The 13,615-nt window shown below is 46.7% G+C and overlaps 1 protein-coding gene across 2 annotated transcripts; it reads right to left on the minus strand.

Moving 5' to 3' along the window:
- Window positions 1-89: 89 nt before the first annotated feature.
- GBA1 (glucosylceramidase beta 1) lies at window positions 90-13,615 on the minus strand. 2 transcript variants are annotated; one of them, XM_075584490.1, is made up of 11 exons: window positions 13,414-13,615; window positions 11,985-12,074; window positions 11,471-11,665; window positions 10,686-10,832; window positions 10,160-10,293; window positions 9,766-9,938; window positions 9,380-9,617; window positions 8,685-8,909; window positions 6,525-6,688; window positions 3,056-3,172; window positions 90-1,646 (listed from the first exon to the last, which is right to left on the minus strand). In XM_075584490.1, the coding sequence occupies exons 1-11, from the start codon at window positions 13,598-13,600 to the stop codon at window positions 1,541-1,543; spliced, it is 1,776 nt and encodes a 591-aa protein (XP_075440605.1). In that variant the 5' UTR covers window positions 13,601-13,615; the 3' UTR covers window positions 90-1,540. The 2 variants fall into 2 exon arrangements, with proteins under 2 accessions (XP_075440605.1, XP_075440606.1); XM_075584491.1 differs by having other exon boundaries at window positions 13,363-13,498.

Here is a 13,615-nt window from a genome sequence, read left to right on the forward strand (position 1 = left end):
CCACCCTGAAGTGTCTGTGCTTGGAAACTGGACGGAAATCAGCTCAGCCTGCCATGTTTGTATCTAGCACAACACAGAGAAAACAGAGATTGGAAACAGCATTTATTCCTTTGGCTTTGCATGACGAGAGCAGTTCCTGACAAAACAGATCCACACAAAGCCTGAATCCCGCAGGCCGTTAACGGTCTGCTAATCATCCCTGTGCGAGAGCGCCCCCAAGTGGCCATGTTCTACACATACAATAAGGTTATGAATAAAGAAGGGACACAAGTGCTCCATGATACAGGCTGCAGTAAAGACATGTACAGGCATACCCCGCATTAACGTACACAATGGGACCGGAGCATGTATGTAAAATGAAAATGTACTTAAAGTGAAGCACTACCTTTTTCCCACTTATTGATGCATGTACTGTACTACAATCGTCATATACGTGCATAACTGATGTAAATAAGGCATTGGTACCAGGCTCTATAGTCTCCCCGCTTGCGCACACCTTCAGTACAGGTAGGGAGCCGGTATTGCTGTTCAGGACGTGCTGACTGGCGCATGCGTGAGCTGCCGTTTGCCTATTGAGCAAGATGTACTTACTCGTGAGTGTACTTAAAGTGAGTGTCCTTAAACCGGGGTATGCCTGTACAGAATAAAACACGTCTAGCACATATTGCAGCTCCATCCGCGCTATGCACTGTATAAATAGCTGGTAGAATGGTCCCTACTCAATCTGACAACATATTACCTTCCAATCACATTGGGGTGCACCACGTAACCGTCTCACTATACGGAGGAGGACATTGGGAGTATAGAGAGGTCTCCGTTTTTAGCATCCCCACAATAACAGAAGCAAGATATTGACCTCATGCATTAAACAGCATGTGTAAATAAGCCAGGATTAATGGCAGACATCATGAACACATGCCGGGTCTGACGCGATTTTACCCGGCCTGTACTTTTTACCCATATTTTGCCTGTTTATCCCCCAGGTGCAATCTCAGTTACATAGCAGAACGCGGGACACGCACCGACAAACACGGGACAAGCGCACCGACAAACACGGGACAAGCGCGCCACAAAGCAGATACTTGTCCTGGGCTTAGTGATGAAGTACAAATAGTTAGTAACTCGTCGGGTAAATGGTAACAGAACGGCACGTCAATTCCCGCACATCAAACTCCCCCTTTAAAACCAGTCATCATTAGTAAAGCGCAGGAACAATAGAGATGAAATAATGCGTCTGAGGGCCACAGTGATCTGCAAACACAGGCAGCCAACATTGTACAATTACAGCAAGCTACAAAGTATTAGTGTGCCACGTTTCCAGCATCCACTGCTGAGTGAGGCAGGATGTTATCTGTGATACAAGTATAAATGAAGAGTTCTTATTCCAAATATAAAGAGATACTTCATTCACGGTGCCGTGTCGGCATGTCTCCCATGTCGCGCTGCCGTGTCTGCGTGTCTCCCATGTCACTTTGACGTGTTTGCGTGTCTCCTCTTCAGGGGAACGGAGGAGATTTCACGTCACTATGCCGTGTCCCCGTCATGTTCGTTTCCAGATGTAAGTCTGAATAGAGTTTGCAGGGGACACGGTGACGATTTCTCCAACGCGCGGGTCAGAAAGTACAAACGTCACATCCACCGAATCTCTGCGGGAGTAGGAGAGGGAAACACAGGAGAGCCCAGAGAGAAGGAAGTCACAAAGTGTAACGCTAAAGCAAAAACAGGACTGGGCCGGACAGAATATTTAAATATTTACAAACCTAGAAATCATTTATTGTGCATTCTCAGATTTCGAAAATATGATTTTTGTTTTACTTATCGATAATTATGGTTGTGTTTCCAAGTAATTGAAAAAACATCCACTTTTTTTTTTTTATATTCGGAGGATTTGAGAGTTAGAAATATGCACGTGGACGGAGAAGGTGAACGCTCGGCAGCAACAGAGCACTACTGCAAGCCGGGTTCACAACACCCCAATGCTATAAAGCCGATTCATCTTGAATTTGTTTTCTATGGAAATGCAGTGTACAATTGTTTTGCTATTAATCTGGTTCACAGTTCTGGCGCCAGTCCTGGTCTCGTGGAAATGGGGTTTGAAGGGACTCAACATGAAGGTTTTTCACAGATTAAATGACAGTTTACAGAACTTTCAATCCCTGGCAGGTGCCTGCAAGTGCTAGCAATCTGTAATAATGTCTCTAACAGAATAAGATACAATAGATTTGTTAAAAAAAAAAAAAGGTTGGACATCTCTTTAGAAAGGAAAGGTATAGAGATATACCTAACAAGTAAACATGGGAAGGATGTTGATCCAGGGAGTAATCTGATTGCTAATTATTGGAGTCAGGAAGGAATTTATTTGTCCCCTTATGAGATATATCATCCGATGAAGTCACTGGGGTTTTTTGTTTGCCTTCTTCTGGATCAATAAGACAGTACGGATATAGGATCAACTATCTGTCGTCTAAATTTAGCATAGGATGAACTTGATGGAATCACGTCTTTTTTCCACCTCATCTACTATGTGACGTTTCCAGACATCACTTTAAAAAAAATACTTTCATGCTAAGGCTTCTCCCTCCAACAGCGTGTGATACACATACACACCCCGACTTCCGCTTCACACACACACACACACACACACACACACACTGCTCCGACTTCCGCTTCACACACACACACACACACACTGCCCCGACTTCCGCTTCACACACACACACACACACACACACACACACACACACTCCCCAGACTTCCGCTTCACACACACACACACACACACACACACACACTCCCCAGACTTCCGCTTCACACACACACACACACACACACACACTGCCCCGACTTCCGCTTCACACACACACACACACACACACACACACTGCCCAGACTTCCGCTTCACACACACACACACACACACACACACTGCCCCGACTTCCGCTTCACACACACACACACACACACACACACACACACACAAACACACACACACACACACACACTGCCCCGACTTCCGCTTCACACACACACACACACACACACGAAACCAGCTTACCTATTTAAGATGACCACAACGGCCGAGCCATCTGGGCACAGGAAAGCAACACTCTCCAGTTGATTTTCGTGACTGGCATCCAGCCCAACCCGCTGGGATCCCTCTGGAATAAACTTGCTGTAGGGACCATAAAACAAATGTGCACATGTATAAGTCACTGAAGAATGATAAGCAGCAACAACAACAATGGTGCGCCTTAAAAAGGAACAGAACAATAATAATAATAATAATAATAATAATAATAATAAACAACAACAACATATTCTCATGCCTGGGAAGACATCTGGTTCAGAGGATAATGAATGTACCAACACGTTTAATTGAGTTAGCAGTTAGTTACGTTAGATTATTTTTTACATAATACATTGTCGGCAATCTGATTGAGAGCACCACATAGACAGAAGGATGTGTAACCAAGTTGTGTTAAGGAAGGAAATTAGAGAAAAATGTAAATGCTCCAACGGGAGGACACAGCCCTGTTAGACCCTCAAACCAGCTAATATAAGGTTACAGACTAGTCCCAGGAAAGGGAGATAACAAAAATACCCCAAATACAGACTAAATCTGAACCCAAACCGATAAATGGATACCATTTTAGGAATTACAACAGACGGCGCTACGCAATCCCACCCGCGCACTTGCTTTACGACAAACGTGAAATGTAGATTATATTACAATATAAGTGAACGAACAATGTTATCTACTGTACCTGAAAAGTAAATGTATGCAAGGTGTATGTGCCACTAAAGATATTTGTGAGAAAAAAAGGGAACTGGACAGCCATTTGAAGGCAATGCAAGAGGAGGGTCTCATATTATGAAGGCTGATACCTTTTATTGATCCAACATGCAAACTTGTACACTTTGCCAACATAATCCCTCAAATCCACAGTAGTCTGTTCCTTAGATGGAAACATATCATTGAAGGGATTTGATAGCTCACGGAAAACCTCGATGTAGAAACTTTACGATGGTATAACAAATGCTATCATATCATGGGAAATACTGAAAGTAAAATGATAATAATCTGAAATAAAGGTCTATACACGTAGAAATGCTCCGGTTACATGCACCGTTTCAGTATTTTGCAGAGTAGTATCCCTGCAGACTAGAAATTAGTACATATTATCTGGTGTCCACTTGAAGTTTACAGAATCTGTGCCACTCCAATAACAAGGTGGATTCTACCAGACGAGAGACCCAATCTGGTGCTTCAGGGGTTAACGGTTAGAAATTATGTTTAAAATACAAGAAATTGGGTTTATGACACGTTAAGATCCTTCCCAGGTCTGTGCGAATCTACAAAGAGGGCTTAATTAGGGGGGCTATCACAGATGGACCACTAAAAGTGAAATGTGTGTAGTTTAGAAGGGTAAAGACGATAGCCAGATCCTCGGCTGTCAGCCTCAAAGAAAACTGTCACATTCATTGAATGATCACTTGTGCATCTCAGAGAGAGGTGACAAACAGGCCACCACTTAGTTGGAAAGCTTTCTTAAAAATAAGGATATAATGTGATGACTGCTACTCTGAATAGTAACCAATGGAAATCTATCACCGTTGCGATCACACAAATCGAAATATACCAGACACTGCATGAGTAAGGCTTGGGTCCCACTGCATCCGGCAGCGCCTGACCGCGTGCGCGCAACTCGCCAGCTCCCTACTTCCTCCCTAGTCGGCTCCAGTCCCTCCTCGCTGCCAGGCTCACTTCGCACTATGACGTATCAGCTAGCAGGGGCTACAATGGGATTGTGATCCCAAGCAGCGACGCGTCACGTGGTGTGGCAGGGAGCCAATGAGGAGGGGAGATTGCCGGCAGGGGGATGGATCCTTCCTAAATCATGCTGAGCCCTCAATGCTGGACACACACAGATCAGAAAATGTGCATCATGGCCGCCCCCCCCCCCCCATGGAACCCCGCCCACCCGACCCATTTTGGCCACACCCCCGCACCTAAAAACGTCTCCCTACAGATTGCGGTGAAGTGCTGTGCATGCGCCGCCAGGACGCAAGGCGGATGCGCCAGCGTGTGCAGCGGGGCCTTAGCCTAAGAGGTGCCAAAGACAGATAACTGTTTCTCCTGCGAAAATAGATGGTAGGCTGACAAATTATATATGCAGGCGTGTATGTGACGTACAGACACAATGGTGAAGATGGTGTCTGTCTAAGTACTGTATTAGAGAAATTACATTATGAGGCCTTTTATATATTCAGTCAAGACTTTTTAAACTTCAAAAGAGGTTTGTTTTTTCTAAGTCATAACAATGTCAGGAGAGTCGGTTTACGACAAAGTGGGTCGTTTGTGTTTCAATGGGAAAGAAATAATACAAAACTCTCACCAAGGTAATAGGAAAATCAGAATTCAACAGGGGTGTGTTTTGGGATCAGAACACGTGAATTATCTTGTACTGCAGGAACCTCTCTGGGAAAGACCTATGGCATGCAGTATGGTCACATTCTGTACAGGGCTTTCTGTTTGTTTTATCCTTTCATTTTAAGAAACCGTTCTGCATTTATTGTAACTGTGTGTTCTTGTAATAATCTTTTTATGTAATCTAAAGCAGGGGTGCGCACAGATTCTCTGCAGGGGGCACGGGGTTTACAGAGGCCCCGTCATGGCAACGTGATGTCATGACGCCAGAACGTTAGAGCCAAGGTCAGGAGGGGGGGCGCGAGTAGAGGGAGACAGCCGGCAGGGGGGCGCAGGGAAAAAAAGATTACACTCCCCTGATCTAAAGCACTGTATTTTTGTATATTAAATGCAAACATTTAATAAATGGTGCTTTGGGCTCTGAATGAACTGTTGCATGCTCTGTAGAGAGTAATTTACATTTTCGGACAGGTTTAGCTGCAACAGATTTTTGTGTGATTAGTGCATAGTTTTTTCTATAATAAACAGGGACCCGAGACCCTGGCAGATATATATATATATATATATATATATATATATATATATAATTACATATTTTATTTGCATATTTCTTGGGTGGTAGCAGCGGATAGATATGATTGCAATTAAGGGGTTAACATTAACTCATTGAAAATACCTTGCACAGTAGAAAGGTGGGTTGATTAGAATAGCCGTGTGTATTAACCCTTGTTGCATATCTAAGTCACGTGATCACTTGTGTGCTGTTCGTGACCGATGGTATATGGGGACGGGTTGAGGGGAGATGTTGTTCATTAGAGTGACCTTTGTGAAGGTTAAAAAGCGAGCCAGCGTGCGAGCTGTGTATTAACGCTTGTCCTGTATGTAGGTCACGTGCTCACAGGTGTGCTGTACATGACAGTCCCACTCATCTAATGTGTGTGCAGGTGCAAAGTGTAAACCAATAGCACTAAAATGCTGAATAATAAACCTTGCCATAGGTATAGTATTATTAGAAGCGTTGTGCAAACATGAGGTAGAAGACGCCTTCAGAGCACACAAAGTGACCGGACTTGAATATACCCCAGAAACACCTCACCTGAAATGTGCCATGTGGTAAAACATGGGCTGTTTATAGAACAGATCCTTGCTGGTATCCACAATAATGGGACTATCCACATTATTATCCACCCAAGTGGGACCTCCACCCACATCCAGAGCCAGATTCCAGTCTGTCCATCCCGTAACAGAATAATGTAGGTCCTAAATGGAAGAAAAATGCTTTTTAACATCCAATACAATCTTCACCCAACTGAATTAAGCAGCATTCTCTGCTGTATTTTGCTATGTTAACTGCAGAGGTACAAACATTGTTTTCTAATTAGCCATTTGTAATATTTCTTTATATTTAGGATTCCTTATCCGATTAAAATATCAGTTTAGGAACACTGATTCGGAAGACAAAAATGCAGCTTAATATACAGGGAGACCTTTTGCTTTAATGATGGAAGGGTTTGGTCATTACATGTTATTTTATTTAGGACTACATATAGTCACAGGCACAGTCGATGAGGTTGAAAAAAGACAGATGTCCATCCTATGCTAAATTTAGACGACAGATACTTATCCTATATCCGTACTTACAGTATATTGATCCATAGGAAGGCAAACAAAAAAACCCCAGTGACACATTATCCAATGATATCTCCTAAGGGGAAAAATAAATCCCTTCCTGACTCCAAATATTGGCAATCGGATTACTCCCTGGATCAACATCCTTCCCATGTTTACTTATTAAGTATATCCCTGTATACCAGGAGTGCGCACTCGGGGGCGCGGCGGTTACAGAGGCCCCGCACTCTTCCCCAAGGCATTTAAATTAAATGCCGAGGGACCGCGCAAGGCTTCTGTAACTCACTTACCTTGATTCAGATGGCTTCGGGCGAAGCGGTCTCACATGACGCCGCGGAGTCACGTGACATCACATGACCCGCGACGGCATTTGACAGCGCGTTGCCATAGCAACATGACGTTAAATGACACTGCACGGTCACGTCCGTCATTTGACGCTTGATACGGGGGGAGGGGGGGACTCTAGCAGTGCAGGAGAGCAGGTGGGGGGAGGTTGCGCAGGGCAAAAAGTTTGCGCACCCCTGCTAATACATTTCCTTTCTAAAAAGATGTCCAACCTTTTTTTTTGAACATATCTATTGTATCTTCCATCACAGTCTCCATGGGTAATAAATCCCACACTGTAACTGCCCTTACTGTACAGAACCCTTTCCTTTGTTGCTGGTGAAATCTCCTTTCCTCCAACATTAAGGGATGACCCCGAGTCCTTTGTACTGCCCTTGGGATGAATAGTTCTTTTGAAAGCTCCCTGTACTTTCCCTGAATATATTTGTATATAGTTATCATATCCCCTCTTAGACGCCTCTTTTCTAATGTAAATAAATCTAACTTAGCTAGCCTCTCCTCATAAGTTAGATTGTTCATCCCCTTTATTAATTTGGTGGCTCTTCTCTGCACTCTATCTAGTTCCATAATGTCTTTTCTAAGGAGTGGTGCCCAAAATTGTACTCCATATTCAAGGTGTGGTCTTACTAATGCTTTATAAAAGGGGCATAATTATGTTTACTTCCCTTCCAGCCATTGCCCATTTAATGCAAGATAAGATCTTGTTTGCCTTTGCAGCTACTGTCTGACTTTGGGCACTATTGCGAAACCTGATATCTACAAGCACTCCTAAATCCTTCTCAAATCAAGGATTCTTCCAATTTATCCCCAATTAATTTGTAAATCGCCTGTTTATTCTAGCTTCCCAAATACATAACCTTACATTTATCTGTATTAAATCTCATCTGCCATTTACCTGCCCACGTTTCCAGTCTCTCCAAGTCCTTCTGGACTTGGTCTGTAAAAAGCTAGGCTCTCTAATCCCACCCTGGATGTTCTATTATCTAATATGACCAAACAAGAAAAAAGGGAGTTTAAAGAAATTACTAAATTACTTCTATACCACACACATTTGGGCAAAGAGTTCAGAAATGCATACAATTCATTTGTATGTTTTTCTACTAGTTTAAAGAAACCTGTATAACAGAACAACACAGACACAGCAAATCCGGGCCCAAAACTGTCTCCCAAGCATTAAATCGCTGTGAGCCTGATCGCTGGGCAGAGACCGGAGGAAATCACATGAAATAGCAAAATGTTTTCTTAACCTCGTCAAACAAACTCCAGCCTTCCAGCTGCTCACCTCTATAATCCTGTGACTGTACTGGTTACCCCGATCCCAGCACCCCAAGCGTACCCCCTTCTCCCAGGGTAAGAACCCAGTGCAGGCTTCACTGGCAAAGAGGAAGTACTCTGGGAACAGTTGGTGTGTGCGTCCGAGTGTCACATCGGCTGGAATGATGGCATCCATGTACCAGTGCACAGCGATGCCGTGTATGTAGCGGGCAGCACTCAGGTCGCTTAGTATCTGGGCAGAAGACATTTTTTATTGTGAAAGCACCATTTTTTTTATGATTGAAATTCAAACAAATTCAGGGAAGCTATGTTACAAGTGGGGTAATTATCAATATAAAGTAACGGTAGGTCACGCTAGGGAGGGTTAAAAGGGAACAGAGGAAGCACTGACACGAAGGGCAGAGGAATACCAACGGGAAAGGAAACAAGGAGAAAAGGCGGAAGGGTTTCAGGTTTTACAGGAACAATACGGGCAAAGTGGCCCTTATTTAGTGCTCATTTCTAGCATGATTCAAATATAGCAACGCCAGTGATTTTATGGGAACGCTAAAGGCCATAGAATCGGGGGGTGGGGGGGCAGGGAGCTGCTTTTATATGCAGTATCCTGAGAATAAATGTGAACACCAAGATAAACGTGTGGGATGTGTCAGTATTTAGGCCCGTGATACTTATTTGCCTGCACTGGAGACCCTCTCTGCTCACCACTTTGGCCCAGTAGGGAAGCAGAAGGCGGCTATCGTCCAGTATCATGACCTTGACTTCTTTGTGCGAGCTGTTGGCGAAAGCAGGACCAAGGTCAGAGGCGATAAAGTCTCTCATGTGCTCGGGTGTGAACCCCAAGCTCTGGAAAGGGTAGTCTGTGAGCATCCCAGCGGTGGGCTCATTCTCCACTGTGACCGCCCAGAAGGTCAAGTTGTACTTCTCATACTCATCCAAAAACCTAAAATAATGACAGGAAAGATAACCCATAGAATTAGAGCATACAAACCTCCTTCATGTTCCCATATTCTTCACAAACATGGAAGCAGTGCTGGAGTTTATAGGTTGTATTCTATACTAAACACCCAGCCCACCAGCCACTCACTCACCTGATAAAGTAGTTGGCCCAAGTCTTGTGATACTGATCCCCTGGCTTTCCTTTCAAGGTCCCTTTCCCCGTCACTGCCCCGTTTGTCTTTAGCCAAGTGGGCGACGTCCAGGGACTGGCAAAGAGAGAGATGGGCCTCTTGGATAGGGCCTTCGCTTTCTGGATTACAGGGATCTGAGATAGGACATTAAACAGCAGCCACATAAAAATCCTATTGCTTTCTCACAACACACATTGAAAAACACCATGCTCCTACACAGCCCGACCCGTCACTGGGCAGCCCGACCCGTCACTGGGCAGCCCGACCCGTCACTGGGCAGCCCGACCCGTCACTGGGCAGCCCGACCCGTCACTGGGCAGCCCGACCCGTCACTGGGCAGCCACTTCAACCTCACCTTTAGCTTTGTATCCTCAAGCTGCAGGCTGAAAGTCTCCAATTTAAAGTCTTCTGGTGTGTCAGCATAAGTGTATACACGCAGCGAGAAATCGCAACTCGCCATAGGGACACGGAGAATGTTGTACCCAATACCTGCGCAGAGACGGGAAATAGAGGAACAGGTTTATAGAGAAAAATAGTTCTCATGAATAGGCGTTACCTTACCCGTCCTCTAACACATCCACCCGTTCAAATGTTTAGAGTACTGCAGGGAAAGTACCACTCCGCTGCCACACCAAGAAGGGCCGACATTAGTAAATGTTTATACAGATTTCTGACAGTTGATGTAGCAATTTTGAACTGAAGCCATTTTTAGGACTTGACACACACAGAGATAAGTTGACTTGTTCCAGGTCCCGCGGGGGACCAGGTGACGCGGTGCCTGTCAGTTCAGAGGTCCATATTGTAAGCGCACAGCTAGGAATCCGGCATGTCCATGCTTACACAAACTCCATGAATAGAAGGGATACTATGGTTTGTCTCACCTTCCTCGGAGAAGTAGGAGTTAAGGAGGTTTTCCTGACTACCAGCGGACAGCGACATGATATTCAATGTTGCAGCGTCCGTGACAGCCCCGCCAAAACCTTTGATGTTTTGATACTTCTTTCCATCGTTCAATGTCAGAACAAGATCTGAACAAAGGCAGGAAGAAAGTTCAGGGAGAGAGGACACCGACATACAGGGATATGCCAGGAGCCGAGGATACTTTGGGTAAGAAACACGCTGAACACAGAAACATACGTGTGTGTTGGAAAGAATGTAATATTCACAATTAACAGAACTGTTTCACTCTTCACTGAACCCGCTAACCCAGGGGCAGCCAACTCCAGTCCTCAAGGGCCACCAACAGGTCAGGTTTTCAAGATTTCTTTGCTTCAGCATATTAAGCGCCACATTTATCATCTTCTACCACATTACAGGAATACCTTCACACACACACACACACACACACACACTTATCTGCCTTCCCCTCTACTACATAATATATATTATTATTGATAGAAGTGGATGTTACTTTGGGGTATCATCATGTTTTAAGGGATATTATGGAGTGCTGGAGAAATTTCTATTGTGCAAGCACATATCACGTACCAAGCAGCTGCCCTGCCAGCCGTGTTAAGCGATACGTGAACCGTGTTGCGTGAAAGCCAAACCCTCCACCCACGGGGACACACCCCCAGCCCCGCGGGCTAACAAGGAGAGAACATACACGGAGAGGCTCCTGGATATTCTCGTTAAGCATTTCTCATGCAGGATGGAGTATACTTACCTGAAGGAGATGGTTTCTCTTTCTCCATGGGCCCAGAAGTCCCCTCCAGACGCTTGCCTAATCGGCTACTCTCAAACCGGCTGAAGTTGCCCAGGGCAGGAAGAACCACAGAATCCAAACTGTCGCAATAGGTGGCATTACACAGACAGACCACGGAGCTGTGCCCAAAGTTTACTGGGACACAGGGCCGACCAGCTGCCCAAAGAGAGAGTGATAAGAGACACAAAATCACACCGCAGCACAGCCTGAACTAAAGAGCTTTGTCCCCCTTCCTGATGGGGCACAGTACCACTACTTTTATATATCCCCCCCACCCCCCCCCAGGGTTTTCTGCAAGTTACAGTGTACATAGTGTTGCGAATGACAGCCCTTTATTTGTAGGTTTAAGGGGAAATTAATGCATTATTGGCTGGCAGGAGAACCGGAGCAGTAACCACGTACCACAGTCAGCACTCATAGGTCACGGAGCAAACCAAGAAAACATCCCGACAAGCGGACACAAATAATTCCTCACCAGAGACCACCGGCACGAAAACCAACAGGCCGAAAACGCAGAGCGATCTGTCCCACATGGCTCGGGTAACGTGGCACAGCAACTCGCCACCTGGAAACGCACAAGAAATAATATGCAACATGTTAATTGTCACGCCAACTGGTGTATGGGGCAGCCGGCGTGCATGGCGAGGCTGACGTGGCCAGCGTGCATGGTGGGGGCCAGCACACCGAGTGCGGGTGCAAGGGGGTGGGGGAGGCTGGAAGTGGTTTTATACATTTTTATATAATGCATAATGTATGCACATTCTGTCCTTCCCTGTGCAGCACACTCCCTCCCTCCTTCTCCCGGTGCGGCACACTCCCTCCCTCCTTCTCCCAGTGCGGCACACTCCCTCCCTCCTTCTCCCGGTGCGGCACACTCCCTCCCTCCTTCTCCTGGTGCGGCACACTCCCTCTCTCTCCAGGTGCGGCACACTCCCTCTCTCTCCCGGTGTGGCACACTCCCTCCCTCCTTCTCCCGATGTGGCACACTCCCTCCCTCCTTCTCCCGATGTGGCACACTCCCTCCCTCCTTCTCCCGATGTGGCACACTCCCTCCCTCCTTCTCCCGGTGTGGCACACTCACTCCCTCCCTCCTTCTCCCGGTGTGGCACACTCACTCCCTCCCTCCTTCTCCCGGTGAGGCACACTCCCTCCCTCCTTCTCCCGGTGCAGCACACTCCCTCTCTCTCCCGGTGCGGCACACTCCCTCCCTCTCCTGGTGTGGCACACTCCCTCCCTCCCTCTCCTGGTGTGGCACACTCCCTCCCTCTCCTGGTGTGGCACACTCCCTCCCCCGGTGTGGCTCACTCCATCCCTCTCCTGGTGTGGCACACTCCCTCCCTCTCCCGGTGTGGCTCACTCCATCCCTCTCCCGGTGTGGCACACTCCATCCCTCTCCCGGTGTGGCACACTCCCTCTCTCTGTGTGACACACTTACTCACTCTCCCTCCCTATGTGGCACACTTACTCACTCTCCCTCCCTGTGTGGCACACTTACTCACTCTCCCTCCCTATGTGACACACTTACTCACTCTCCCTCCCTATGTGGCACACTTACTCACTCTCCCTCCCTGTGTGGCACACTTACTCACTCTCCCTCCCTGTGTGGCACACTTACTCACTCTCCCTCCCTGTGTGGCACACTTACTCACTCTCCCTCCCTGTGTGGCACACTTACTCACTCTCCCTCCCTGTATGGCACACGTACACACTCTCCCTCCCTGTGTGGCACACTTACTCACTCTCCCTCCCTGTGTGGCACACTTACACACTCTCCCTCCCTGTGTGGCACATTTACACACTCTCCCTCCCTGTGTGGCACACTTACACACTCCCTCCCTGTGTGGCACACTTACACACTCCCTCCCCGTGACACTGCCTCCCCTGCACACCCGCAGGTCACACACCAGCTCTTCTCAGTAACTGCAGCCTTACTTCCGCGTCACGTGACCCCCTCCGCCTGGTACAAGTCACATGTCTCCAGTCACCTGCAGGAGGCGCCAACTCCCCTGAATGCGCTGAGGCTGACACGGCACGCATTGTCATTCCACCAATGACGTGCTCAGGGGCGGGCCGTCCGCAGGACACGGGCATTCTATTGGCTAATTG

The sequence above is a fragment of the Ascaphus truei genome, unplaced genomic scaffold (assembly GCF_040206685.1).
Source record: "Ascaphus truei isolate aAscTru1 unplaced genomic scaffold, aAscTru1.hap1 HAP1_SCAFFOLD_622, whole genome shotgun sequence".
Classification (NCBI taxonomy): domain Eukaryota; kingdom Metazoa; phylum Chordata; class Amphibia; order Anura; family Ascaphidae; genus Ascaphus; species Ascaphus truei.

Excerpts from the sequence above, each read along its gene's own strand:
- GBA1 (XM_075584490.1), bottom strand. The coding sequence starts at position 13,600 with ATGCCCGTGTCCTGCGGACGGCCCGCCCCTGAGCACGTCATTGGTGGA. Across the intron at positions 10,833-11,470 it reads AGAGAAACCATCTCCTTCAG|ATCTTGTTCTGACATTGAAC; the intron begins GTAAGTATACTC and ends GCCTTTGTTCAG. Across the intron at positions 8,910-9,379 it reads TTCCCTACTGGGCCAAAGTG|ATACTAAGCGACCTGAGTGC; the intron begins GTGAGCAGAGAG and ends TCTTCTGCCCAG.